The 24,883-nt window shown below is 38.9% G+C and overlaps 2 protein-coding genes across 2 annotated transcripts in view; one reads left to right on the top strand and one right to left on the bottom strand.

Moving 5' to 3' along the window:
• Positions 1-394: 394 nt before the first annotated feature.
• On the top strand, positions 395-21,216 carry CNP (2',3'-cyclic nucleotide 3' phosphodiesterase). The gene is made up of 4 exons (XM_063300584.1): positions 395-503; positions 10,300-10,969; positions 13,704-13,846; positions 16,701-21,216. The coding sequence occupies exons 1-4, from the start codon at positions 501-503 to the stop codon at positions 17,151-17,153; spliced, it is 1,269 nt and encodes a 422-aa protein (XP_063156654.1). The 5' UTR covers positions 395-500; the 3' UTR covers positions 17,154-21,216.
• The window catches only part of DNAJC7 (DnaJ heat shock protein family (Hsp40) member C7), a 47,350-nt gene continuing 43,616 nt past the window's right edge, over positions 21,150-24,883 (bottom strand). Inside the window, exon 14 of the mRNA XM_063300583.1 lies at positions 21,150-24,715. Coding sequence (XP_063156653.1) covers positions 24,678-24,715 — 38 coding nt within the window. The 3' untranslated portion in view covers positions 21,150-24,677. The remainder of the gene's footprint in view (positions 24,716-24,883) is intronic.

Here is a 24,883-nt window from a genome sequence, read left to right as displayed (position 1 = left end):
GCCCCCGCCCCCCAATTACTGGCGGCTTTCCCCAGCGGATTTCGCTCTTAGGATTCGGGCTTAATTTTCACCTGAAAGAAAAATCGGCTGCTGTTCCTTTTTGACCCTCCTCTAGTGGCGAAAAATCCCTTCCCTCCGCCCACAGTCTTTTGTTTACCCCCCCCCCTCAAAAACTGCAATAGAATAAATAAAACGCGGAGGTGGACCTGATGCAGCAGCGCTGTCACCCCTTCCTGCCCGGGGCGCGGAGGTGGGGGAAGAGCAGATAAGCAGCGCCGGCCGCAAGCGCGGGGCCAACCCCGGGGCTTCGCCTTCCCCTCTCTGTTGTACCAGGCAGGGACTGGGGGCGTGGCTTCCCCACTTCCGCTCCCATCTGGGCTTATAAAAAGCGGGTGCGAGCGCGCTCCCTTCGCCTGAACCGAAACGAGCTCGTCGGCGGTCTTCCAGGTGCGAAACTTCCTGATTCCGCTATCTCGCCCCGTCCGCTCGGTGGCGTTGCCATGGTGAGTTTGGGCGGTATAAATTCTGTTACCTCGGGAGGCTGCCGCGTCCCACAGGCATTTGTTATAGGAAGAATTATTTGATGGGGTTGGACGGATTGCCGTTTGTTGTTGATACTGATTAAAGGCTTGACCCTATGGAACCTGGGCTTGAAGAGCATAGGAAGCTCTTGCGTCAGTGAGCGTCGATAAGGAGCCGTCCTGCCCTAGTGCAAGCAGTCTCCGGCGGCTGTGGAGAGTTGCACGCTGGAAGGGCGGCGGGAGGTTTGAGAGCTGTCTCAGTGGGTAGAAGCAAGGGAGAGCCTGGATGTTCCTCCAGTCCTGTTCAGGCCATGGAAACTGTCTCTGGATCTGGATGGCTCTTCCCCTCGGAGAGACGTGGAATAAGGAATCCATTCGATAGGATGGAATATGTATCTGATGGCTTTTGGTGTGGTTCCACTCAAGCAGGGGCAGCTGTTTATCAGTTTCCTGCGTGGGGAAGATAAAAAAATATGAACTATAACCTGATCCTAATTTAAAGGGAAGGAAGCATGGAGGGAGGTAACTTGAGGGCAGTTGTGAGTCTAGGAAGAAACTAAAATCCTAAATTGGGAGATCTGTGATTAAACCTCGCTTTACTTTCTCTGTGGCTGCTTTGCTTTAAGGTGCGATTTGTCTGTGAGAGGAAACATTTTTTATCCAGATGGGATTTGTATATGCTTTTCATAGGGCTTGAATACTGCGAGGTTACATACAAAAATGGAGCCTTGATTTGGCAGGGGGATTCAGTAACCACAAAGTAAATCAACTTCTAAAAAGTAACTTGGATTGATGATTGACATACTTCATCAACTTCACAGAAAGTTGATTTATCAACAGGAGTGTTGTGAAATCTGGAGTTTGTGTACTCCACAAAAGCATTCTGCAGCCTGGGTCCAGGTGAGTGGACTTCAGTTCCCAAAATTCACAAAAATGGCCCTGCATATTTCTGGAAAATATTCAGGTCAACTTATATTGATGGAAGATTTTTTATTCTATGACAGGAAATGTCATCCATTTTTTTTTTTTAAAGGTGCTTGGGAATTTATTTATTTATCATACTTCTCCACTGCCCATCTCATATTGCGAGGACTCTGGGCGGTTTACATTGAATAATATGTGTGTGGAATTTTGGCAAAAATGCATTCAGCTGATTTTTGAAGTATGCATGGATGTGGGACTGTGTAAAACCTATTTACCCTTTTCACCAGAATTCTTTTTTTTAAAATCTTTTTGCACTATCCCTTGTATTTCTGGTGACAGTACATACTTTATTGGCAACACTGCTCCAATTTCTTGACCTGTCATTTATGCCAACGTTTCTCCTGATTCTTCTCCCTTCTTCAGTGGAATCCAGAATATACTATTATGTATCAAGCTTACATTTTCTGTACTCAGACTAAGTGCTGCATAGAAGAATACTGGAACATTTCCACTCATCCTCTCCATATGCACCCAGGGCGTGGAGGTACTTTCAGAGACTGTCTTGCTTATGCACTCTTGGGCAGTGCAAATATATATATTGCTGCACAGATGGGAGTCTCCCAGCAGACATTGTTTATATAATTTTTTTTTTGTTTATTCATGGCCGACACAGCTACTGTGTTCTTTTAACAGTAAGCTTGGTTTCCTGTTCCACGTAAACCAGACAACAGCTGGGCAAGCAGACAGTTGGTACAAAATAGGAGGGCCTCTCTGTAAAGACTTCTCAAGCTCTTAAAGTTCCGCATGGTTTCATAACTTTGCAGGGAAAGTACTTACTTTCAAAAAAATAGTTAAAAAAAAAAAGACAAACCTATATACTTTTGATGTTTAAATTAAACCCTTCACTTTATGCTCGTACAATAAAACACTAAATGGCCTTATCATACTTCAGGCGAACAGAAAAAAACTTTGGCAAACTTCTTGGTGTCAGGAGCCAAAAAGCTTCTTAGGTGAATCTACCATTTCTACCTGTAACCTGTCTCTAGTTCCTTTTGTTGGAAAATGAACATAATCAGATGGCAGACTCTAATTTTCTTTTGCAGTTAAAATACAGGGCATTTCAGTCATATATAACAAACACCCAAACAAATGGACTCTGATAGCAAACTATTTAAAATGACCAGTCCTCAGGAGAGTCAATTGCTTTTGTAATTTAGTACCCATTTCAGGTATTATATTTTATTTAATTTTATATTAAATAAAATTCTTTAATTTTTTTTATTTATAAAATGCTGAAATGCAAACAACAACATCAATGGAAAAAATACAGTAGTAGTTGTACATTTTAAAAATGCCTACATCTGTTATAATGATTAACATAAGAGAAAGGGGGGAGAAGAATAAAAATATCCATATAATATCCATTTAGTATCAATTTGGGATTATTTCAGTCATTAAACTTATCATTAAATCTAGCCCATATAGAAATATATTGCTTCAGCTTCTCATTTTTAAAATATTAAAAGTTTTCAAAACTAAATAACAGACTAACATTCTGCTCCATTACTTAATGTCAGTTTCTTTTCATTTACCTAAGATTATCTTCTTTGCTTGGTAGAGCTGAAATTCCTCATAAAAGAATAAATTCCATATTTTAGGAATATAATTTAACATCACATGTATATCTTTATTACATTTCTTTCCAAAACTGTATACTATGATTTGAAATAAAAATAAAGCTGTTGCTGGACAAGATCAAATCATATGAGTTTCCTACTAATCTGGCACAAAAATCTGATATCCAACCTTTTAAATGCATTCTTAGAGAGGTCCAAGAGACGCAAAATATTTTTTCCTGATGGAATTAGTTTCATTCTTAAAACAAAAGAAGTGTATTTTATATTTCATAAGAACTGGAGCTGTTTAACTTCCAAGACTGGATACGCCAATAATTCTTGACAAAGTTAGGTTTAATTAGATGTAAGAATTAAATAGATTATTAAATTTAGTCTAAGAGGTGATTTTTCAGACTTTCCATTCCTAGCTAAAATTTGTGGCATGCTTGGTCTTCCAGAATCATGCAAGACATTTAAGTTGGAGACTAACTACTAAACACATCTTTAAAAGCATTTTAAAACAACCGTTTTGCTGTTTGATCATTTGGGAATCAGTGTTATATACTATTGTTGAGTGGTTATCCTAAGAACATGTGAAATTAGCTCATGGAGATTGCAGTGTTAAGCAGGATGATTATTCCTTAATAATAGATTTTCAATTTATTAGCTAAGAGTATGCACATGCTGCTGGTTAGATTCTGCTTTCTCTTTTTGCCAGATAATATTAGGTGCTCATTTGCTCTGTTACCTGCTACTACACAAAAGCAGATCTACAATGGACCAGGGTGCTATCTTGCAACTTTTAATAGAAAAATACACACTTCGACAGCAATGCCCTTTATACATTGTTTTTTTCCAATCTAAAATTTGCCTTCAATTCCATCCCAGAAAGTTAGTCTCTGATGGAACTTCTCCCTTACATCTATTGACCAACAGTTACTTTCACTAATCAAGATGCTGCATGAAAAAACAGTCAACCAGGTTAGGTACAATATATCACTAGAAAGTCCTTTGATCAATTTTATTTTTATTTTATCTATTTTGTTTTGTCTTTTTGTCTTTTTCTTCTTATACTTGTAAATTTTAACTGACAGGTCTACATGGTAGTTTTATTGTTCTTATTGTATTTGAGCTTGCTTTTATGCACTGTTTTTTATTATTGTAGCCATTTTGCTCGTCACTGACCATAAATAAATATAATTTCAAATTACTGCACAAAAGCTTGAATATCGTGTGGAAGCCTGCTTGCAAAGTTTGGAATAGTTGTTCTGGGGCAACAATCCCTGTTTATGGACAAGAGGGAATCTACACATCCTTGGCCACACTATTCTAGTTAATTTCAAGTTTTCCTCCAAGAAAACAAACTTTACATCCAGTTGTATTGTATTCAACCCTACCCCAACCATAAATACTGTATCAGTCCCATACAAAATACAGATATTCCTAGACAGTTTGCTATATAGATTTGCAAAGAAGGAAGGGATGTATCCATCTAGAAAAGCCCCAAATGGCTTATTTTCAAGACACTTAGAATTGCTATCTCATAACCTTCTAACCTTTCTGAGCAAGAGGGATATGACATCTCACCACCTTTATGTTCTGTGGAAAACAAATATTGAGGGAGAATTGATATCCAGGCAGTATTGGACAAATAAAGCACAAGATATATTCAAAATAACAGTGTATTATAAAAAGACAATTTCTATATAGTACTAAGAAAATCCAGTCCAATCACAGTATATTTTGAAGAAAAAGCATCAAGATACAAAGATAAGTTCTGTTTCAGATAATAATTTATCTTAAAATGAATGAGATTTGATCAGAAGTAATGTGTGATTTATTTTGATGAGATCTAAGCATAGATAGTCTTCTCCAGCTTAGAGATAAGAAAATAAACTAAATTTATCTATTCTACTCAACTAACAACACACTTATTGTTATGATTGGGGGAGGAAGGTAATAAGAGACAGACCTACACAGCTATATGCCAATATGACTCATGAACTTGTTTTGACTAGAATTTTATTTATGGGATATTAATACCACAGTGAACAGATTCCACAAAACACCTTGGGATTATATCACACCCTAGAGACTTAACTATATATTTATCTCTCTTCCTCATACCAAAATTGATAAAACTGAGCCTAATCAGTATTCTCAGTAGATGAACAATGTGAATTGGTAAAATACAAATGCATAGTTCACAATGTCATAGATGAATTAACTTTCAATATTTCTCCAGGGGAAAGTCAGTACTGCAGTGTAGACATTAATAATGCTACCAGCTATGTCAGCTTTCCTCAACCTGGTGTCCTCCAAATGTGTTGGACCTTATCTACTCTATTCAATTGGTAAAATGTTCTCTGCCTGTGATGGTTGACGAGTATGGACACATTTGGAGGACACAAAGTTGGGACAGGCTAAGCTATGTGTTTGTGTAATCATTTATGAATGCTGTAGTTGCACTTGATTTAAGCATCGAGGAAGTAGATATGAATCCTTAGCTTCTTTGTGTTACAAGATGAGTTGATTTCTGAGAAGTAAACTCTGCTAGAAAAATTCCACAGTATTTACTGGTAGTGAATGAGAACCATTTCCAGTTCATCCAACAGAGGAATTTTATCAGCTTGTTTATATTTATGCTTTTCCGATCACAGTGGCTAAAATATGTAACTAATAAAAATGGACTTTTTATGAGGGTGGAATGAACGTTATAAACATTCACAGTGAAAACTGCAGTGTCTAAAGAAAATTGTTTTGCTCAAGAATTGGATGCTTCTACTGGAAAATCAAGGAACCTCCAAATTGAAGGTCAATAATAAAAAATTGACAAAAGCAGTTTTGTAACAACTCATAAGAAGTCATTTACAACAACTTTTCAATGGAAAGAAGTGCTTTTTTATTTTTTTGTATAGGTCAAGCCACATCTTTTTTTTTCCTTCTTGATGTTGCCTCTCTTCTGGTTATTAGACCAGCTTAGCTCCTGGATCTTTTCCCCTACTTTGCTATGACTTTGTAATCCTGCTCCTGCAAGATAATTTTTCAACTTCCCGAATACTACAAACAAATTCAGCCTAGTTGAATTGTAGCCATTGGAATACTCTTATGGAAAGTCCTTCCTCAGCCACCTTGGCCATGGCTGAGATTTTGGGGGGTTGACATCCACACGTAGGGTGGAGAAAGCTAGCATAGGGCATAATGAGCAACAGTAGCACCAAAACTGAGACATGCATTGAATTTATATTTGAATGCAACAAAAGATAAGGGCTTTGATCTGAAGGAATCAAATTTATGTCCCACAAATTGAGTTCAGATTTTTCAGGCAAGATCTACAAAATTAGCTCTCAAATTACAAAATTAAGTTCAGAGATGATGGTTACATGGGTCTTGGAGGGGAGGGACAGAGGCAAATGATGACACATGTGATTATATCATCACAGAAATGCTGCCACTTACACACTTGCACCAGCATTTGTGCCATGATGTCACCATATACAACTTGTAGTTCAGGGGAAAGTGCTAGTCTGGAAACTGCTGTATACAATCATGTGCTTTATTGTAGAAAAGCTATTTAGAGGCTCATACAGATATCCTTCAAGTCAAGCTCAGCTCCTGGTGATTTCATGATCTTGCCCACAGAGTTTTCTTGGCAACAGTACAAAAAAATGATTTGCACTGTTCTGGGATTTCCCCCCAATTTCCCAGCTCTGAGTTTCCCTGATGATCCCAAGTAGTGACCAGGTTCAACCCTGCTCAGTTTTTTGAGATCAGACAATCAGAAATGGTTGCTAGGTATAGCCTACCTATTTTTTTTAATCCATTCAATATCTCTATAAATATTATACATAAACACTTGCACATTCTCTCTCTCTCTCTCACACACACACATACACACAGGCTCACGTACATAATAGAAGCTTGTAAATTCATGTGATTTGTAGTGCAGGGATTATGTGGAAAAAAATAGTGATCAAGGTAATTTAAATTTTGTGCCATGATTAAAAGAATACCGGGCCTCAGAGCAGAACTCCAGATGTCATAAATGGCTATCTCTACTGTCTCAGTGTGTTAATTTTGTAAGGGGGTGGGTGGAACTGAGCTGCTGGGTGCCTGGCTATCAGTTTTCCCATGATTGCCTATTTGTGGGGTGGGCAGGGCTGGGGGGTGTTCCTGTGTGGCACAGAATGGAACAAATTGTTCTCCTGCAAATGAATCCAAGTTCTCCTCTTAAGACAGGCTTGTGTGGTACCATTGTGTGCGTCTCCTCCCACCTGTTTCAACACAAGCTTGTATTATTTCAGTTCCACTGCAAACAATTAATGCTTACAGTGGTTTCTCCCCCTCCCTTCCATTAGTGTTATTTTGTTTTGTCTTTTTTTTTAAGCTATCGTAATTCAGCTCCCCAGGCAGTTGGCTTTTCAAATAATATTGCAACAGTATTTTAATTCAAAATAGTATTATTTTGGCCAAACAACCAGGATCTTCACTGTGGTTTGGAACTGGGTGTAGATAGTAGCAAAATTTTTATTTTAATTTATTTTTTCCAGTTTCATAGAGATCAGGGGACAAAGTTCCTTGTCTTCTTCCAGAGAAGATGGCTTGTGTCATGATCGATCTACTAATCTATCTTTCTTTCTTTCTTTCTTTCTTTCTTTCTTTCTTTCTTTCTTTCTTTCTTTCTCCTGGGATCTGGGAGAGTTGCATCATGTCAGCCTTCCTTCACCATTGTGTGATGTTGCAACAAGAGAGAAAACTTTCTGCATTCTGGCATCACAACTGTAGAATTGTCAGCCTTTTAGATTTCTCATTTTAAAGTATTTTCTGTCTCCTTTATTGTTTTCTGATATGTGTTTATAAGAGTTTGGTATTCTTTTTTTTTATAAATTGTCTTTAATACAAAAGGCAATAAAAGCTGTTTCCAATAAATGACAATGAACTAAGGTGCAATCTCAACATACAATAAAGCATTTGCCTTATAGTAATTTCAGATACATGCTACTTCTTTCACCTTTCCTTTTCTTCTCTTAAGCTCTTTGTTCAGTTTAAAGGTTATTGATTCAGCATCATCTCAAGGGCTCAATACATCTGAAAGAATCTATTCCTTTTAATAAAACCAATCTTCATTAATCTCCTAGCAATCTTTAGTTAAAACCCACGTTGAGCAACTATTCCTCCCCCCCACCCGTTTTCCTTCTTCTGGCCAAATCTGACTTCACAATCTTGCTCAACTGCCCACTCCTATGTCTACCTGCACTACTCTTTTAACTTTTTAACAACAACGATTTTGTTGTACTAAAAATCAGTCTGTGCTAAGTAAAGTAGCATTTTTTAAAAAGCTGTTCAGTTGTGTTGGATTCTTGGATACTGCCTGGACAAGTCCCTGCAGTTTTATTGGCAAGGTGTTTCAGAAGTGGTTTGCCATTGCCTCCTTCCTAGAGTTGAGAAAGAACAACTGGCCAAAGGTCACCCAGCTGGCTTCATGCCTAAGATGGGACTAGAACTCACAGTCTCCTGGTTTCTAGCCTGGTGCCTTAACCACTACGCCAGACTGGCTCTCCTTTAGTAGCATGGCCAAATGCAAACAGGTTGGGAAAGGGGAATTCAGAGCAGCAGCAATGAACAATGCAGAAACAACATCCACCTGGTCAATTAGGAGACGGTGTGAGTACAGTGGGGAGACTGTGTATCACATGTTCACCCATCCAAGGTTAATAGCTGATCTTAGCCCTCTTCATTTGGTGACCCCTCCCAAAAATCTTTACTAGGGCCAAAAAGATCTGTAAGATCACATTTTTTCCTGTCTTGCCTGACTTCTAATTTCTCTTGCCATCTTTTCACTTCCCTGAAATCTGCCCAATACAGAGAGCACAGCCTAGATTTACAGAAAACTGATAAATGTTCTGTACTTTCAAAATAATAGTGAAATTGGACTTTAGTAATAACAGCAACAGATGTAGGACAAAAAAGCTATGATATACTCAGTGGGTTTGCTTTTAGGGTCCTCCAAACTGGCAAGTAGCAAATGTTTTGTGAGTGAAAAAGTACTGTTAAATGAAATAAAACAACTTCAGAGTTAGCTATTAGCAGCAACCTCAGTGATTGGGAGTTCAATTGTTTTAGGAAGCAAAGGACCTAAGGCAATATACCAGGGGCCACTGAACAGTTAGTGACACATATGTCAGACTACAAAAGTTCAGATAAGCATTAGATGACAGCATAGAAAACTTTTGATACTTCCTGCCATTTCATGGAGTTTGGATTTTTGATACACACATCTGATAGCTCCAACATATCTTCTCTGTATTATGTAATAAAAAAGTAGTGAGGGATTCCAAAAATTATATCCCCATTCTAATTCACTGGATATATCTGCAGAAGGTGTGGAAATTATAAGTACAATGCCATATTGTTTGTTTTTCGTTGGTATACATCCCACATTCACCCCCTTGCATGCACACCACTATCTCAGGACCTGAGATAGCCTGGTTCTCATGAATGCTGGGGAAGAGCTATGCCTCAGGGATAGGGTGCATCTTCACATGTAGAAGATCCCAGGTTCAAGTCCCAGCAGAGCTGGAAGAATTCCAGCTTGAAACATGGATAAGCCACTACTTGTCAGAGTTGACAATACTGTACAAGATACTGGCCTAACCCTCTTGGCAGATGGCAGCTAAGTTACTTTCCTTCTAATAAGCAACAAGAGGCTTGTCTAAGGAGCTTACTAAGGGAAGATAAATTTAGCAAATTAGTGGAATATATAGACTTCATATAGAGTATATATCGAGTTGAGCAGGCCCCAGCCTAATAGGACAAACAACCTTCCCCAGCTGACCATCACCCAGACAAGTTGAACTACAAGCCTTATCACCTTTCTATTAGCCAATGAACAATTCGTTACTGGTGGTGGGAGTTGTAGTCCAACATAATGGGAGGGCACTAGATTGGGGAAGGTAGGCCTAGAGTTTTGCTGCAACTGACTGAAAGGGCTGCTACTTCTGGAATGCACCAAATTCTTCTCTGACATAATAGTGCCATTTAAAGCCATCACTAGGCTATTTGTGCCCATCTGAATAACCAGCAGCAGGAGGAGCAACAACAAAAAAATCCCCTCTTCAGTTGAGATTGAAAACAGTGGCCTATTATTAAGGAGAAATGATGGTATCTCTCTCTGGAATGTTCTAACAGAACCACACAATTATTCTTTCTCTGTCTCTCTCTCTCATTTTTGATTTCAGAACAAAGGCTTCGCCCGGAAGAGCCACGCGTTCCTGCCAAAGATTTTTAGGAAAATGTCTTCCCAGCCCAAAGAGCGTCCTGAGAGCTTGCAGTTCCCCTTTCTGGATGATGATGAAACAATTACCACCATTCGGGAATCAAAAACTTTTTTTGTTCTCCGGGGTCTACCAGGCAGTGGGAAATCTACCTTGGCGCAGGCCATCCAAGACAAGTACAAGGATGCTTGCAAAGTCATTTCTGTTGACCACTACAAAATCCAGCCTGCTGTCAGGAGTGCCATTCCTGATGATTACAGCAAGGTCGATGAGGATCTAGCTGACTATTGCAAGCGTGACATCAGTGTGGTGGTGGTAGATGACACCCACCATGAACGGGAGCGGCTAGAGCAGCTTTTTGACATTGCAGACAAGTATCGCTACAAAGTCATCATTGTGGAGCCCAAAACATCATGGAAAATGGATTGCTTGCAGCTCAAAGATAAGAACCAGTGGAAACTTTCTGCGGATGAGCTAAAGAAATTGAAGCCCAGTTTAGAAAAGGACTTCCTTCCCTCTTATTATGGATGGTTTTTAAGCAAAAGGAGCTCAGAGAACTTGCGGAAGACCGGGCAGGCATTTTTGGATGAGCTTGCTAGTATTAAAGCCTTCAAAAAGGAGTCAAATAAATACTGTGGGTACCCCGCCCAGCTTTTTTATTTATAGAAAATTAGCTAACTTATGTGAAATAGTCTTTTTAATGCTTATCTTCAGGCTTTGCTGATATGCACAGTCTACCATAATTTCATGAAGCAAATCCTTAATCCTCTTACCTTAGAAACAAAAAGAAAAACCATCCCGTGCTAATTTTTTAGTTTGTAGGATGAATCTGGAAAACATAAGAATATTTTCTTGATTTCCTTTTGTATCCCACACTGCTTTCTCAAAAATGTTACCAGATAATTAAAGAACCTCCAAGGAGGAAGCAGGATCTATCACACAAACCTTTTTTCAAAAATGGTAATTCTTAGAAAAAGGTTTTGGTGTAGAGCATGAGGTCATCCTCCCAAAATGTTCTGTTTGCTTTAAAATAAATGATGATTTTGTGTGTTTTCTGATGCTGTACCAAATAATATTGTGAATTCCTGACTACTTCTATCCTGATTCCTGGATTCATCCTCCAACTGTCATTCTACTCCACACATGACTCTCCTCTGTTTCCATTGGCTAAAGACTTATAATGTATTTCCCCTTCTATAGATGCAGCTGCATTCTAGTGTTCCTAAGCATCACCAGCCCAAACTTCCCAAGCTCTAGAGCCCTAGATGCTGTCCAGAAATTGTCTTTGAACTTGGCCCATAAAGTCATGGTGGCAACCTGTTTTGTCTACTCCACTGCCAGGAGTCTCTGTTTTAGTCTTCGCTGCTTGCTTTCACAAGTCACTCCCTCTTGGATCTAACACTGCATGGATAGTGGGTCCTCATGCATATGTAGGAATAGCACATCTGCTGAATAGCATGCATGCCAGTGCTGTTTTAAGCATTTGGTCTTCAAGGGGAATTAGCCTTCATCTTGGGGAAGTTGTCCTCTCTGATCACACTGTGCTGGAATTGTAGGCTTTCTCAACCTGTTGCTTTCTGGATGAGTTGGACTAGAACTCCATTATCCTCAGCCTGTGCTGCCTTATCTGGAGGCAGCTGTATTAGGAAAGTTTAATATCAAATCTCTTTTCCTTCTGTGCCAAAATATAAATGCAAGCAACAAGGTGGCATGTAGGAGAGAGATGATACTCCCATCATCCCTGCTAACCCTCAATAAGCTGTTTTGAATCAATATGAATTATAATTCAATGTATTTAAAGAGTACTAGCTTAGAGAAGGCTACAGTTGACCAACCTCTGCTGAAACATCACTACCTTCATTATGTACACTCATTCTCCAGTATTTCTCAGTTGTTTGTACTGTTGGTATAGGAAAGCAAAGCACTTAATTTTAGAAACAGCTCAAAGAGGGACTTCCAATATTAGAAGAGATTTATTTTCTGACCTGCTGCCCAGAACCTGTATGCCATTTAAAACACACCTATGTGTAGTCTCTGCTAATGAATCACCCTTCTCTTCAATATTGTATTGAGGTGGCTGGTGGCTTCTTATATGTATGTACATAATGCATGTAAACATTATATAGTATACATACACAGCTGGTCCTTTTGATTGGTTTTTGAAAATATTTATAGGCAAAATCAAACAGCATGGAGGATTAGGCTGGTCTGGAGATACTTTTAACCTTTTTCTTTTGTGAATGCTGAGCTTTATGGATGCTAAATCCTGTTTTCCTGTGAATGTTTCTGCATAAGCAGAATAATTCTACCCTAAAGGTCTCATTTTCCATCATTATTCACCCTTGGATATTTGACTTGAAAAAATTATCTTTTCAACTATTTTTGCCTCTGAACTAACAAAACTAAACATGCCAAATTAGGTTAATGTAATCTACTTCAAATGTATCACCATATCCCTATGCTAAGGTTTAGCTGCTACTTGCAGTTAGAAAGTTTGTATCAGTGTCTTGGCTAAGTAATTTCAAAAGTCATTTCTAAATGCCTCCCATGTGGCTAAGATCAGTTATGTGCCTTCCCATTTTGTTTTTTAAACAATGAAAATCTTTGTACAATATTACAGAGGCCACAGGTGTTGAAGAGATAGTAAGTGCTCAAATTCAACAGGTTCTAGACCAGTGTTTTTCAAACTTCTTTTTAAAGTATGCTGGCTGAGGAATTCTGGGGGTTGAAGTCCACACACCTTAAAGTTGCCAAGTTTGATAAACACTGATCTAGACTTAATGGCCATAGCTAAAGAATAAAGGGAGCCATGTGCTCTTTCCCCATAGTAGTAGCTAGTGTCAATAAAGATGGGAACTGTATTCTTGTAAATAGCCATTTATTTTTCTATAAATGGAAGGCAAGCAGTGGTGGGTAAATTTGCCATTCCATATTCCTTTTCTTCACTTCCAGAACAGTCATTCCCAACCAGGTCCCTTCAGATACGTTGCACTGTAATTCCTGTAATCCCAGACTAGCACGGGAAAGGCTAGATGGGGATGTAGGAAGAGCACAGCAGGAAAACTGATGATACAGGCATATGTTAATGTTTACTTTGAGGATAAAATGCTCAGCAGTGTTGAATGAAATTTTTGCCTGCCATTACAGTCATGTTGTCATATTCACATGGAACATTCTGTAGGCTGTCTTCATCAAAATTCTCATCTCAAGTGGGTCTGTGAAAGGTTTCTTACATCGTCATGATCTGCTTTCCCATATTTACCAAAGTTATCTTGCATAAACACAAAAAAGTGTGGAGTGAAAAGTGCATTTAAGGGAAAGCATGAATCCGAAACACTGAGGCTTGCTGTGTTTCTTCTTGCTTACAGTTGGACAGCCCCCTGAAGAACCCAAAATGAAGATTGATCTGACCAGCTACTTTGTGAAAAGGCCCCCAGGGGTCTTGCACTGCACAACTAAATTCACTGACTTTGGGAAGGCTCCAGGAGCAGATGATTATGCACAGCAAGAGGTGAGAATTCTTATTTTTATTCTGATGGAAACGTGATAGCATGTGAAGGCATTTTTCAAGATGATTTTAGGTGGGGAGGTCCAACTTCCTCACTCTCCCTCAACCCTTTTAAAAGAGAGGAATAGTGTATTTACAAAGGAATCTGGATCCCCCCCCAAGTTAAAATCAATATTGTGCACAACATTCTATATGAGCAGCCTTACATTTCATACGCTATGTAAGCTAATATATTCTCTTAAAAATAATATTTGGTATAAACTTGAAGAATGATTTTAACACACAAGGTAATTAACTTTACCTACTAAAAAAAATTATTGCCAGAAAGAATAATTTTGTATGATACACAGAAATCTCTTTTAAAATTTACCTATGCTTAAACTACATGTTATAGAAACATCCATATCTATACCAGTTTAATTTTATTATAATGTATATATTTTTGTTTTCAGTTTTAGATTTTATTAATTGTAATAAATTGAAAATACTTACATGAAAGCACATATAAGTACCTATATAAGTGACTTTTCTTTGAGCAAATTTAGCCAGTGGAAAACTGTATGTATGTATATATGAGGGGAGAGAGAGAAAGAGTTACTTTAGTTCTTTAAAGATCCTTGAGCGTGCATTAATTCAGAAGTTTCCCAGAGCCATTCATGTGCCTCAAAGTATTGTCACACAAAAGGGTTGGGCTATTTTTCACCAAATTACCTAGTTCACCAGCTGTGATCCTTCCTAATCTAGAACAGATACCTGCCAATTGACCCAGTTTGTCTGGATAGTCCAGATTGGGGCAGATATCTCATCCAGAAACCCACCTTGGAAAGATGGCAGGTTTCACTGAAGCCTCCATCAGAGAAAAAGCTGCTGATGGAGGTGTCTCTGGAAGCAGTTCCCAGTGCCGGTTTGGCTTTGCTTTGCCTTCAGCATGCCTGAAAGAGCAGAGACATGCCAGCTGTCTGGTCTTAGTTTGCCCACAAATGATGGAGTCCTGGTTGGAGTGGGGTGGAGTGGAGGGAGGTGACCAGGACTCAATATATCCTCTTGACACAAGATGCTAGAAGGCTTGGTACTGTCTGGGGTTTGGGTGGCACAGCTGATTGAAGATTACTGAAGTCAACTTCTACATTTTCCAGCCTATTTGTTGCTCCAGACCAAGTCATTTCCAGTACCAATCTGAGTTTTATTTTCATTATATTATTGTTGCACTAGAAGCCTAAGCAATAATATTATGAAACCCTGTTCAGATCCTTGTAATTTGCAGAGGTCACAGGACTGAACTGAATAAAGGTGTCCAGAAAAGGAAATCTACATGTGTTTTGCAGTTTCACTGTGTAGAGATGCATGTTTTAATCTTTGACTGTGCCCACAGTGGCAAATACTGCTTTGGGCCTATTTATTTGTTGGATTTATAGCCTACGTTTCATTCAGGAACTCAAGACAGCCTATGTAGCCCTCCGTTCTCCCTCTAATAACCCTGTGAGGTAGGTTGGATTGTGAGAGTGACTGACCCAAAATAATTCTGGTAATTTCTATATCTGACAATGGAGTTGAATCTGGGGCTCCCTGTTCCTAGTCCAACACTCTAATTGATACACCACAGTATTCATCAATGTCTTGTTCTGTTGGAACTATCTCTTTAGGTCTAGAATATCTGCCCAGTTCATTATAGAAATCACTGCTTCTAATCCTAACATTATGGTAGATATGATTCCTGTAGAAACAACTGACTGCATTACTGTTAAGGGGCAGCCCTTTAATACAATCTGAAAATTTCCTTCGTTGCAAATGTAACTGCCAGAATTCCGGCTAATCTCCCTAGAGGGAAGGCATGATGTGGCTCGCCATAAAGCTTCCATGTCCAGTTGAAGGTGCTCACACACATTTCAGTAGCAGCCCTACAACATTTTCAGCCAAAATGTGACTAGCTGGTTTTCATCTTGGCCTATTGTGTGAACCCAGCTAAATGCAGTCTACTTAAAAAAGCATTAACAACATATTACAGCATCTTTCATAGCCAATTAATTAAAGGACCATCTCTCCTCATACTATGGAGAAAGGGCTTTTTCATAGAGCCTCCACTAGGGGAGACCCCTATGATGATGAGATGAGAGTACCCCAGGTGAGGAATATTCTGTGCACAGGTATACATTTGAGAGCAACAACTTATTTGATACAAATGCAAATGTTATTTGCCTAGACATTTTAATTTATTTGTTTTAATTTATTTTATTTATTAATCAAATTTATCACTGCCCATCTCCCACAAGGGACTCTGGGCAGTTTACAGTAAAACATAAATAAGAGAAATATAAAACTATAAAATACTATAATAAATAATAAAATAAATATAATAAAAACCCGATGGCTAAAAGTTCTCTGTGAGTCGCAAGCACAGTTCTGGTTTCAGCTGTTGTCATTTCTACTATTGTGTTGTTGCTGTTTTACTATTTCGTGATTCTTCTTTTGATCATCACTGTTTATTTTTACTTCGTATGATTTACAAGTCATGCATTTTATGCTCCTGCCCCCCCCATCTAAAGACAATTTAGACATAAGTAATACGTTGTATGGAATGTCTAGATAGTGTTAACATTAGGAGCTGGTATTGTTAGTGAATTTCAGAGTTGTTCTAATTTTTTTTGCAGCCCAAATTAGCTGTACAGCCCACAACCCTAATCCAGCCCTCTCCAATTCAGTGCCCTGATGATGCATTTGGACTACAGCCCTGCCTATGCTGGGTGGGAATCCAGGGACACACAGTCCTGATGTCCTTGAAGGGTACTAGGTGGGGGATGGCAGGGTTAATCTGAATTGAATACATGGCTTACCTTAAGAGGAGTAATTTCTTCTGCAGATTGTGAAGACCTCTTATGGAAAATCTTTCTTCCTGACCGTATCTGCTCTCTTCATCACCCCAAGAACTGCTGGTGCCCGTGTGGAAATGAGCGAGCAGCAAATGCTTCTGTGGCCTGGGGACGTGGATGTGCTGCAGCCAGCGGTCAACCTCCCAAAAGGCAGCCGAGCCCACATCACCCTGGGCTGTGCCAGTGGGGTAGAAGCTGTCCAAACTGGCCTCGACCTCCTTGAATTTGCAAAACTAGAAAAGGCAGGGAACAAAGGCGAGGAGGTTGGGGAGATTGGCGGTGGGAAACTTTTGTCCTTTGGGAATGGCATGTGGATGCTTTTGCTTTCAAAAAAGATTGAGGTGAGGGCTGTCTTTGGTGGCTATTATGGAAAGGGAAAACTGGTGCCAACTCAAGGAGGTAGCAAACGGGGATCGCCCTTTAATTCCTGTATCATCATCTAAGGGCTCTTATGGCCTCCGCAGGCTTGTTTTCATATGATATAATGTGTAACCTTTTATAAGATCTTCCCCATCACAACACACACAGTAGCATCCTACAACTAAAGCCACATCTTAATTCTAGTGATGTCCTTTTTTAGAGGAGTATTTCTTGACCTTCAGAGGCCTGAATTCCTCTAATGGAAAACATTAGCACTCTTTTATATCTTTAAAATTAATACAACTGAATACTTGGATGTTCCAGCCTTTTGAGACTTCCTTTTTTTTTTTTTAATATAGAGAAATAGCCTTTCCAAGTTTGCCAGAACTGGGGCTGTTACTGTGCTGTAAATCTACTTGACCCCTTACAGCTACATTAGGGTTACAGCACGAGGGGGAAGCTGATGGATTGTCCACTGCAGAGCATGGGGAAAGCATGAGGGGTGAATAGAATCACCTTTTCCCAGTGATCCCTCACATAAAAACTCCCTGACAGGAGGAAACTAATACTGTAGGTAACCATAAAGGTAGAACTTTATAGCTTTCTATTTTCAGCAAGGGTATGGGGCGAAGGGAAGTATTTAGAAGTTCATGACCCTCCTTTTACATCCTCACACAATCCTAACCTTTCATTTGATTCCAGATTCAGGCTAGACTTAGAAAGTTTGGATCAGTCACACCTCTGCCCATATTCTGAAAACATCTTAGCGAAGTGAGTGGACATTACAAAGCATTAGGCTTACAACGCCCAGATTCACTTCCCAAGTTAGCCACAGAGTAAGTAGGTGGCTTCAAGGACTCTCTCCTCAGCTGAGATTCAAAATCAAGAGCTGCCATCTCTGTTCAGCTAATCTTTTGAGCTTGATATAAAGAGGAGAGAGATGTTACCTTCCTGGTCTGCAGTTGAATCTTCAACAAGATGATGTACTTCTAAAATGAAGCATAATGCCTCCCTGTTTTGGTTGGACATGGCAAGGTCTTGCTAATATTTCTTCTATGCAAGCAAGTAGCAAGTACCTTTTCCTATTTTTTTTTAAATGGGAGATATAAAGCCCCCCCCCCATTTTCTGAGCTTTTGAAACAGATGCCAAGCATCAATAGGCTTCATCCCAAACCTTTAATGAAAAGTAGATCTTGTTAACATGCAACTGAGACTTAGCTTTTCACAATGTTTTAGTCCTGTGCCAATCTGTGCCATTGCTATTGCGTGGGTTAGATGTCACTGAAAAGTGGCACTGTGGCTTGCAGCCCCTCCAACACTTCCTCTTGTAAAAACTTACAGGGGATTTATGATCTTGCTTATTAGTTATCATAGTTCTGAAGCACAGGCTTCTACTAACAGGGATTTAAAACTAGGGAGTAGGAATCTGCCTTAAAACAGTCACTTGGCATGCTGTCCTTTATTGTCTAAAATGATGGCAGTAGATTTTCAGTAGAGATCTTTTATTTGTTGTCTGATAGTTTAAGATGCCAAGAAACTGAATTTCAACCATTGCCCATGAAAATCATGTAGTAAGACTGCCCTGTCTCTTCAGTACAGGGTTTTTTTTTTGACAAGGATATTTGAATTGGTGGATTATCCAGCAGCAACACTAGTTGTATTGACTAGATCTTAAACTGCTGCAGTTGGTCTAAATTATGAGTTGCTTGAAGTACTGTATCTGAGAAAAGTATCTCACCATCTGTGTAAAGAGGGAGACACAAGGATGTTACCTATGTTTTTTTAATGGATGGATGCATGCAGCCAGATAGCCCAGCATGGATAGGAAATCCATCAAAGCTTCAAATCTTATGAAAAAAAGGGACAATGGGCCAAAATATGTATCAATGAACAAGTATTTTAGACAATAGATGGTATAGCCAACGCTTTGATAGTTTAGTTGTAGGGTTTTGTTTTCTGAATACAAATATTCATGGTGCAATCTAAATGCATATAAACTGAGAAGTAAATCCTTCACAGTTCAACGAGTTGTAAAGTAATATACAACATCCCCAACCTAATGTTCTTTAAATATACTGACTCCAAGTCCAATCAACTTTAGCCAGCATAGCCATTGCCCCTGCTAGCTAAGACTATTGTGCAAGTTGAAGCTCAATGCTCCTAGCACATGAAACTACTCAACATTTGGAAATATACTTCAAGGAAGAAACTAACATTTTAAAACTTGTCTTCTTAAATACACAAAGACCCCTCATGACTTCTTCAGTTACTGATTAAACGAAGAAAATGAATTTATATGTGCTTTTTGATTTTATAATATACTTATACATAGTATGGTATGAGTTAAACAACCTGTAAGAATAAGGGGCAAACCAAACATGCTCTAATCTCAGCTGAACCATGTCATGTATTGAGTGGTATATATTTTGTGTACACAATTAGTTAAGTTCCCTCAAGTACTTTACTGTAAGTCTAGTTGAACACATGGCCCACTTACTTTCCTCCATAGCAGCATCTGTATCAACAGTATGTCAACCACCAAAGTGTTAACTAGATTATAGCTGTCTTTTCACACTATCTATTGCAAAGCTGGGCAATACACAACTGACCTAACCCCCACTTTTGAGTTGATTTATAACTTTACAATTAGTCCTCCCTTCAGCCCTAAATAATACACAGGATTAGCCTTGTTGAGCATGACCTTTATTGTGGGAAAAGATCTCCAAGGCCAGCCTTAGCAAAACTGATGCCCTTCAATTAGGTTGAACAACTTTCCTTCATTCATAACCAGAATTATCTTTGCTGTCACTGACTTTAGGCCATGCTAATTGGGGATTATAGGAAGTCAAATCCCAATACATGGCAAGAACATTAGACTGGGGCCATTTTTTTATACCATCAATGTGAATACAGTGACAATAATAGTTGTCCTCCCATGTAATTCCTGGTGGTTTCATGAGAATATGCTCTTGATCAACAAGATTAAAATGGGAGCTAGTTAACCTGTTAGACATAAATGAAAGCTATGAAATAAGTTACAGAACAGACATCACTTGAAACTTAGAATTGTAGTCATCCAATATTTAAAGGAAGATAGGCGGATGTTTGAGTTACTTACTTTTCTTGAATGCTTAGCTATACAAGAAAAAGCTGGTTGTGCTAAAGATGTTGCTCAGGAAACATATAATGTAACTTGCATGTGCAAAATATGTGTGTCAGTTCTTAAATATTTGCTGTTTAAAGGTCACATTTCTGTTAATACAACTCAAATATGGTCAAAGCTTTTTTTAAACTGACAAGGAAGTAGCACCTGTCAATGGTTTTGATTGATGTAACTTAAAACAGTAACTCTCATTCAGTTTACATAGTAGTCAGATTCATAGCAATTGTAAAGTACATTGAAATAAATGTATTAACATGCAGAAAATGTTTGTGTTGATACTTACACTAGGCTGAGTGATATGGAACCCTTTACTCAAGCCACCGCTAAACTGAAGTTTCAGATTATAGGCACAGATTGGGCTTTGTTTTATAGGTCTCGAACTGAAGGACTGAAACTGGGCACAGACCTGAACTGTAGTTTACCGCCACTCATTTCTTCTTGTGAAAGATGTTAGTGTGTGCTGCTTTGGAAACTGCTCCTGGATGCCTCCATGAGTCTCCCGGGGCCTCCAAAGTAAAGCAGCCATGCATGTGGAGAGCGCCAGAGCACTTCTAAAGCAGCTGGATGAGCCTAGGGAAAGGCCTGGCTGCTTTAAGGATTCCAAGAGGGGTGATTCAAATGCACACCTGTGCTTTGTGAAGCACCTCTTTAAAAGAAATGGAACATCCCCAGTACATACCTTCCCCATAATCAAAAACCCCATCTAGGTCTCTTCTGAGTTTTAACATTGGTGGTCTTCCTGTCTCTCTCTCTTGCCATCAAAAAATAAAACTAGTTGTACAACTCACACAATTTAACACTGACCGTCATAGATTTCTTGGGAATCCCCCCCCCCCAAATTATTCAATCCAGCACCTGCCACCACACTCACAGCCTCAGCATTGTCTACTCAGTTTAAAGAGGCATAAGTCACCAATGAGATCCAGAGTGTTTATTTTTTTGTACATCATATACATTTTATAATAAAGTTAATATCAATTGCATATGGTTTTTGCTTCAGTCTGGTTTGAAATTCTGCATATAAACATTATGAATCCTTAATGAATAGTCACCACTTTTTCTTCTTCTTCAAATAATCATCTCAGATAAGTGAAAGGGTTCAAGTGGGGCACTGTGGCTATCCATGTGTCTGAAGCTATTCACAGGAGAAAGGGATGGGATGCTGTTTTAAAAACTGATCATGCAACAAATTATTAAGAGGAAGTCTAGATCCTCACACAGAGGTCAGAATGGTATATTAACTATTCCTAGCCAAACAGCCTTTCTCCAAGTGGCTTGAACATTGGTCTACCTGTCATCTGCTCAAGTATTTCTTGTAAATGTATCTATATAGCAAAGGGCACAATGCATGCAAGGACAGCTGATCAAGAAGTGTACAGGAAAAGGAAATAGGGAAAAATGGCAGGTTTCCCTAAAATACACTGCTCTTAGACCTCCATCACCAAAGAAATTGCATCAAAGAAATGCATGACTTTATGAGGAAGTCTTGGTTCTTTCCTTACCTCCCTGCTTTTGAGATTTTGTCTACACGTATAGTGGAAAAAGTGGTACTCAATATTACTTAAAATTGCCAGCATTGTATGCCTCCCTATGTAGAATCATCATCATCATCATCATCCTGCAAGCTAACTAGCAGTGAAAAGAATGTTCAAGTCCATCTCTATACCTGCTCTTTATTCCCAGGGAGTTTCCATATGGGAGCACTGAAAGTATAATTTCATCTGTAATATGATCATTGCAAGATTCCGACAATGTATTTCTAGGTGTACTCCAAGCCTCAGACAGAAAGAAACGTAATCCGTTGGTTATCAGTAACATACTGTTTGGTACCTCTTAAAGCTGGCTAATTAAAAAAACAAAGTCCAAAGGCTAAGAACCAAATCCAAGTTACAGAATGGTTATACCAGGGTGGAGAATTTCTAACGGAGGTTGTACGTGGCCTAATATATAATGCAAAAGTTGGTATATCTGAAGATCCTTAATGGCTGCAATGAGAAGAATTTCAGATAATCAAAAACAACGTAAAAAGGCTAAGTATTACAGCATTCATCACTTTTCGGGTTACAATCAGTTTTAAGGTCCAGGAACTTTGTATCATTAATTTTTAGATCTGAAAAAAATAAATAAAAATGCTTGTGATATGGAGAAAGTAATTTTCTAAGTTATCTTTTATACTATTCCCAGCTGTGTAGAGATGATCAGAAAACCAAGCAGCCATCCACCGAAACTCTTAATATTCCTCTAATCCTCTGTGGACTTTTTAAAAGAGAATTATTGCAATGAGCCAAAACATCTTAAAAGGGGAAAATCCACAGGATGCTAGTGTTACTCCTTGATGTCTCAGTCTCTGAAGATAATATGTTGCTGCTTTAACTTCTCTCAGCATAAAGCAATGATGAAGGGGGAGGTTGTTGATTTCACAGCCTTTTGTGCCAGTTTCTGAACTATCCCATTAGTCATTAACCTTAACGGAGAATGAACACAACACAATTCCATCAATTAACTCCTCCAAAAGTATGAGTTCAACCCTCCAGAATAAATTCCACCAGCAGAATTTGACTACAATGAAGTCCTCAATGAGAGAAATCGTAACATTTGCTGGGCCAGGAACCAGCATGTAATGTTGGCAGAGACCAGCTCCTGAGTTTATTCTGTTCTTCCTTTAGTTTAGCATTTAATTCCTGGCCATCTCCCAATAGACTGCATTTCTGCAACCACTTTTTGAGTTCCTCAGTTTGAAGCTATTAAAGGGAATGAAGCCGATGAAGTCTAATTCACTGCTATTCCCTAAGCTTGCCAGGACCCACCAACTGAACAGCTTGAAAAATAAAGGATAATTCCCAGGCACAATCTGGGTACCTCTTAAAACAATGTCTCATATTGGACCAATACCGGACATTTCATTGAGCAGAATTCCAGGCACTGCACAAGAACTGTTTAAAAAGCTTGTAAATGATTACATTTTTTGAGGTGCTTTATCAACTTTTCCCCTGGTCTCATGAATAGAAAGCTGCCAAAACCTGTTCAGATATAACACAAAGACCACTCTTTTCTTCTGTTGAACAATTTCATTCAGCATGGTATTGATCTTCCAGGCTAATCTTCCCCAACCTGATCTCCTCTAGATGTACTGAGATTTCAGATTCCCTGATCTCCCAGCCAGTATGAACTGGATTGAGGAAAACCAAGACCCCAAGGAAGAGTTTGAAATAACATAAAACGGTGAAAATTGCATGTAATATAAAAATGGTTCAGCGACTAGGAGGTTGTTAGAAGAGATGACAGCCTACTTTTGATTTTTACTATTATGGAAAAAGGAAGGAGCTAATTGTCCAAAGCAGAAATTACATTATGGGTCAGGAGTAGTCAATATGATACAAACACTGGGCAAAACTTTAAAAAATGCATCAGGAACTTCAGCATGGCTGGCTATAGTTCTACTATAGCTCTCTCCCCTCAAATTATGCTGAATTTCTTCTTTTAAACATTCAACACATTTTGGTCAATTCTGAAAAATCTTCTCAACATCAAAAATGCATTTTGAGATTCCAATTAGTTTAAGAGATTCCAACACTTACAGTGGACTTGTGCATGCATGTAAGAACCGTGACATCACATGTAGATGTGCATGTGTGAAATATGCACCGCAGATCTAACAACACATATATACACCTTTCGTAACACCTGACAATCACCTCAGACTTCATGCACTTTTCAATGGAATCAGGTTTACAGGTTGATCTGGAAGCCACCACCAAAATGATATGGCCATGTGTGAAATCAGCCCTTACCATTTCCCTGAAGTACTCAAGCAACTGGAAACAGAAACTGTTCCTCAAATGAGAGAGACCCTGGAAATATTAAGAGAAAGTGCTGAGAAGAGACAACTTTTATTCCAAAGATGACTCTCTCAGAGAATGATGCGGCAAACTTCTTTGCATTTCTCAAGTGTCTGAAATGTTTCTGGGAATAAGGTTTAATGTGGCTACAGCCAGTACAATAAAACCAAAGTGAAAAATCTCAATTCAGTTTCCCCACATTGTGAAACCCCATAAAGGCATGGCATATCCAGTCGCACTTGCAAAGTCTCAAGGTTATTTCAGAAGGATTCCCTGAATGAAGTCCCAGCAACTTGGGAATCTTAAATTATTTAACGGAGGAATCAAAAGATTTTATTTCTCTCTCTCTCTCTTTTTTTTAATAAAGTTAACAATAAAACAAACAAAAAGGTATATTCCTTAACTGCTCCCTCCCTCTTCCCTCCAAATGCTGGTTTTCTCATCACACTCTAAAGCACACACAAAAATTGATGTTTCCAACAGAGAAAACGCCACAGCCCTAAAAAATGCTGAGATGCAATGAAGGGAGAATGGAACTTGAAGTTAAAAGAAGCAGGTCAGGGAAACTGTGGATTTCAGTAGATGAGATGGATCTGTTCTGCAGGTTAGCCAAACTGGAAAAAGAAATTCCCTGGTCCAGAAGCTGAAAGACAAAGCGATACAGATTAGCAAATCAGGAAGCGAAGCATCAAAGCAATTGCTGCAATACTGAGTTCTTTTAAACAGAGGGCAGATTCCAAAGCCCGCTCAGAAAAAGCATGAAGAACGACACAAAGTTTGTAACTATTGTGGGAACCGCTGCATTTTGGAG

The sequence above is a fragment of the Candoia aspera genome, chromosome 4, assembly GCF_035149785.1.
Source record: "Candoia aspera isolate rCanAsp1 chromosome 4, rCanAsp1.hap2, whole genome shotgun sequence".
In the NCBI taxonomy this organism is placed as follows: Eukaryota; Metazoa; Chordata; class Lepidosauria; order Squamata; family Boidae; genus Candoia; species Candoia aspera.
The sequence above is the reverse complement of the archived record's forward strand: the minus strand, read 5'-3'. Positions and strand labels throughout refer to the sequence as shown.

What these genes read in the sequence shown, in the direction of transcription:
- CNP (XM_063300584.1), top strand. An exon ending in AAAGGAGTCAAATAAATACT is followed by an intron (nt 10,970 to 13,703) that starts GTGGGTACCCCG and finishes TCTTGCTTACAG; the next exon opens with TTGGACAGCCCCCTGAAGAA. An exon ending in ATGATTATGCACAGCAAGAG is followed by an intron (nt 13,847 to 16,700) that starts GTGAGAATTCTT and finishes TTTCTTCTGCAG; the next exon opens with ATTGTGAAGACCTCTTATGG.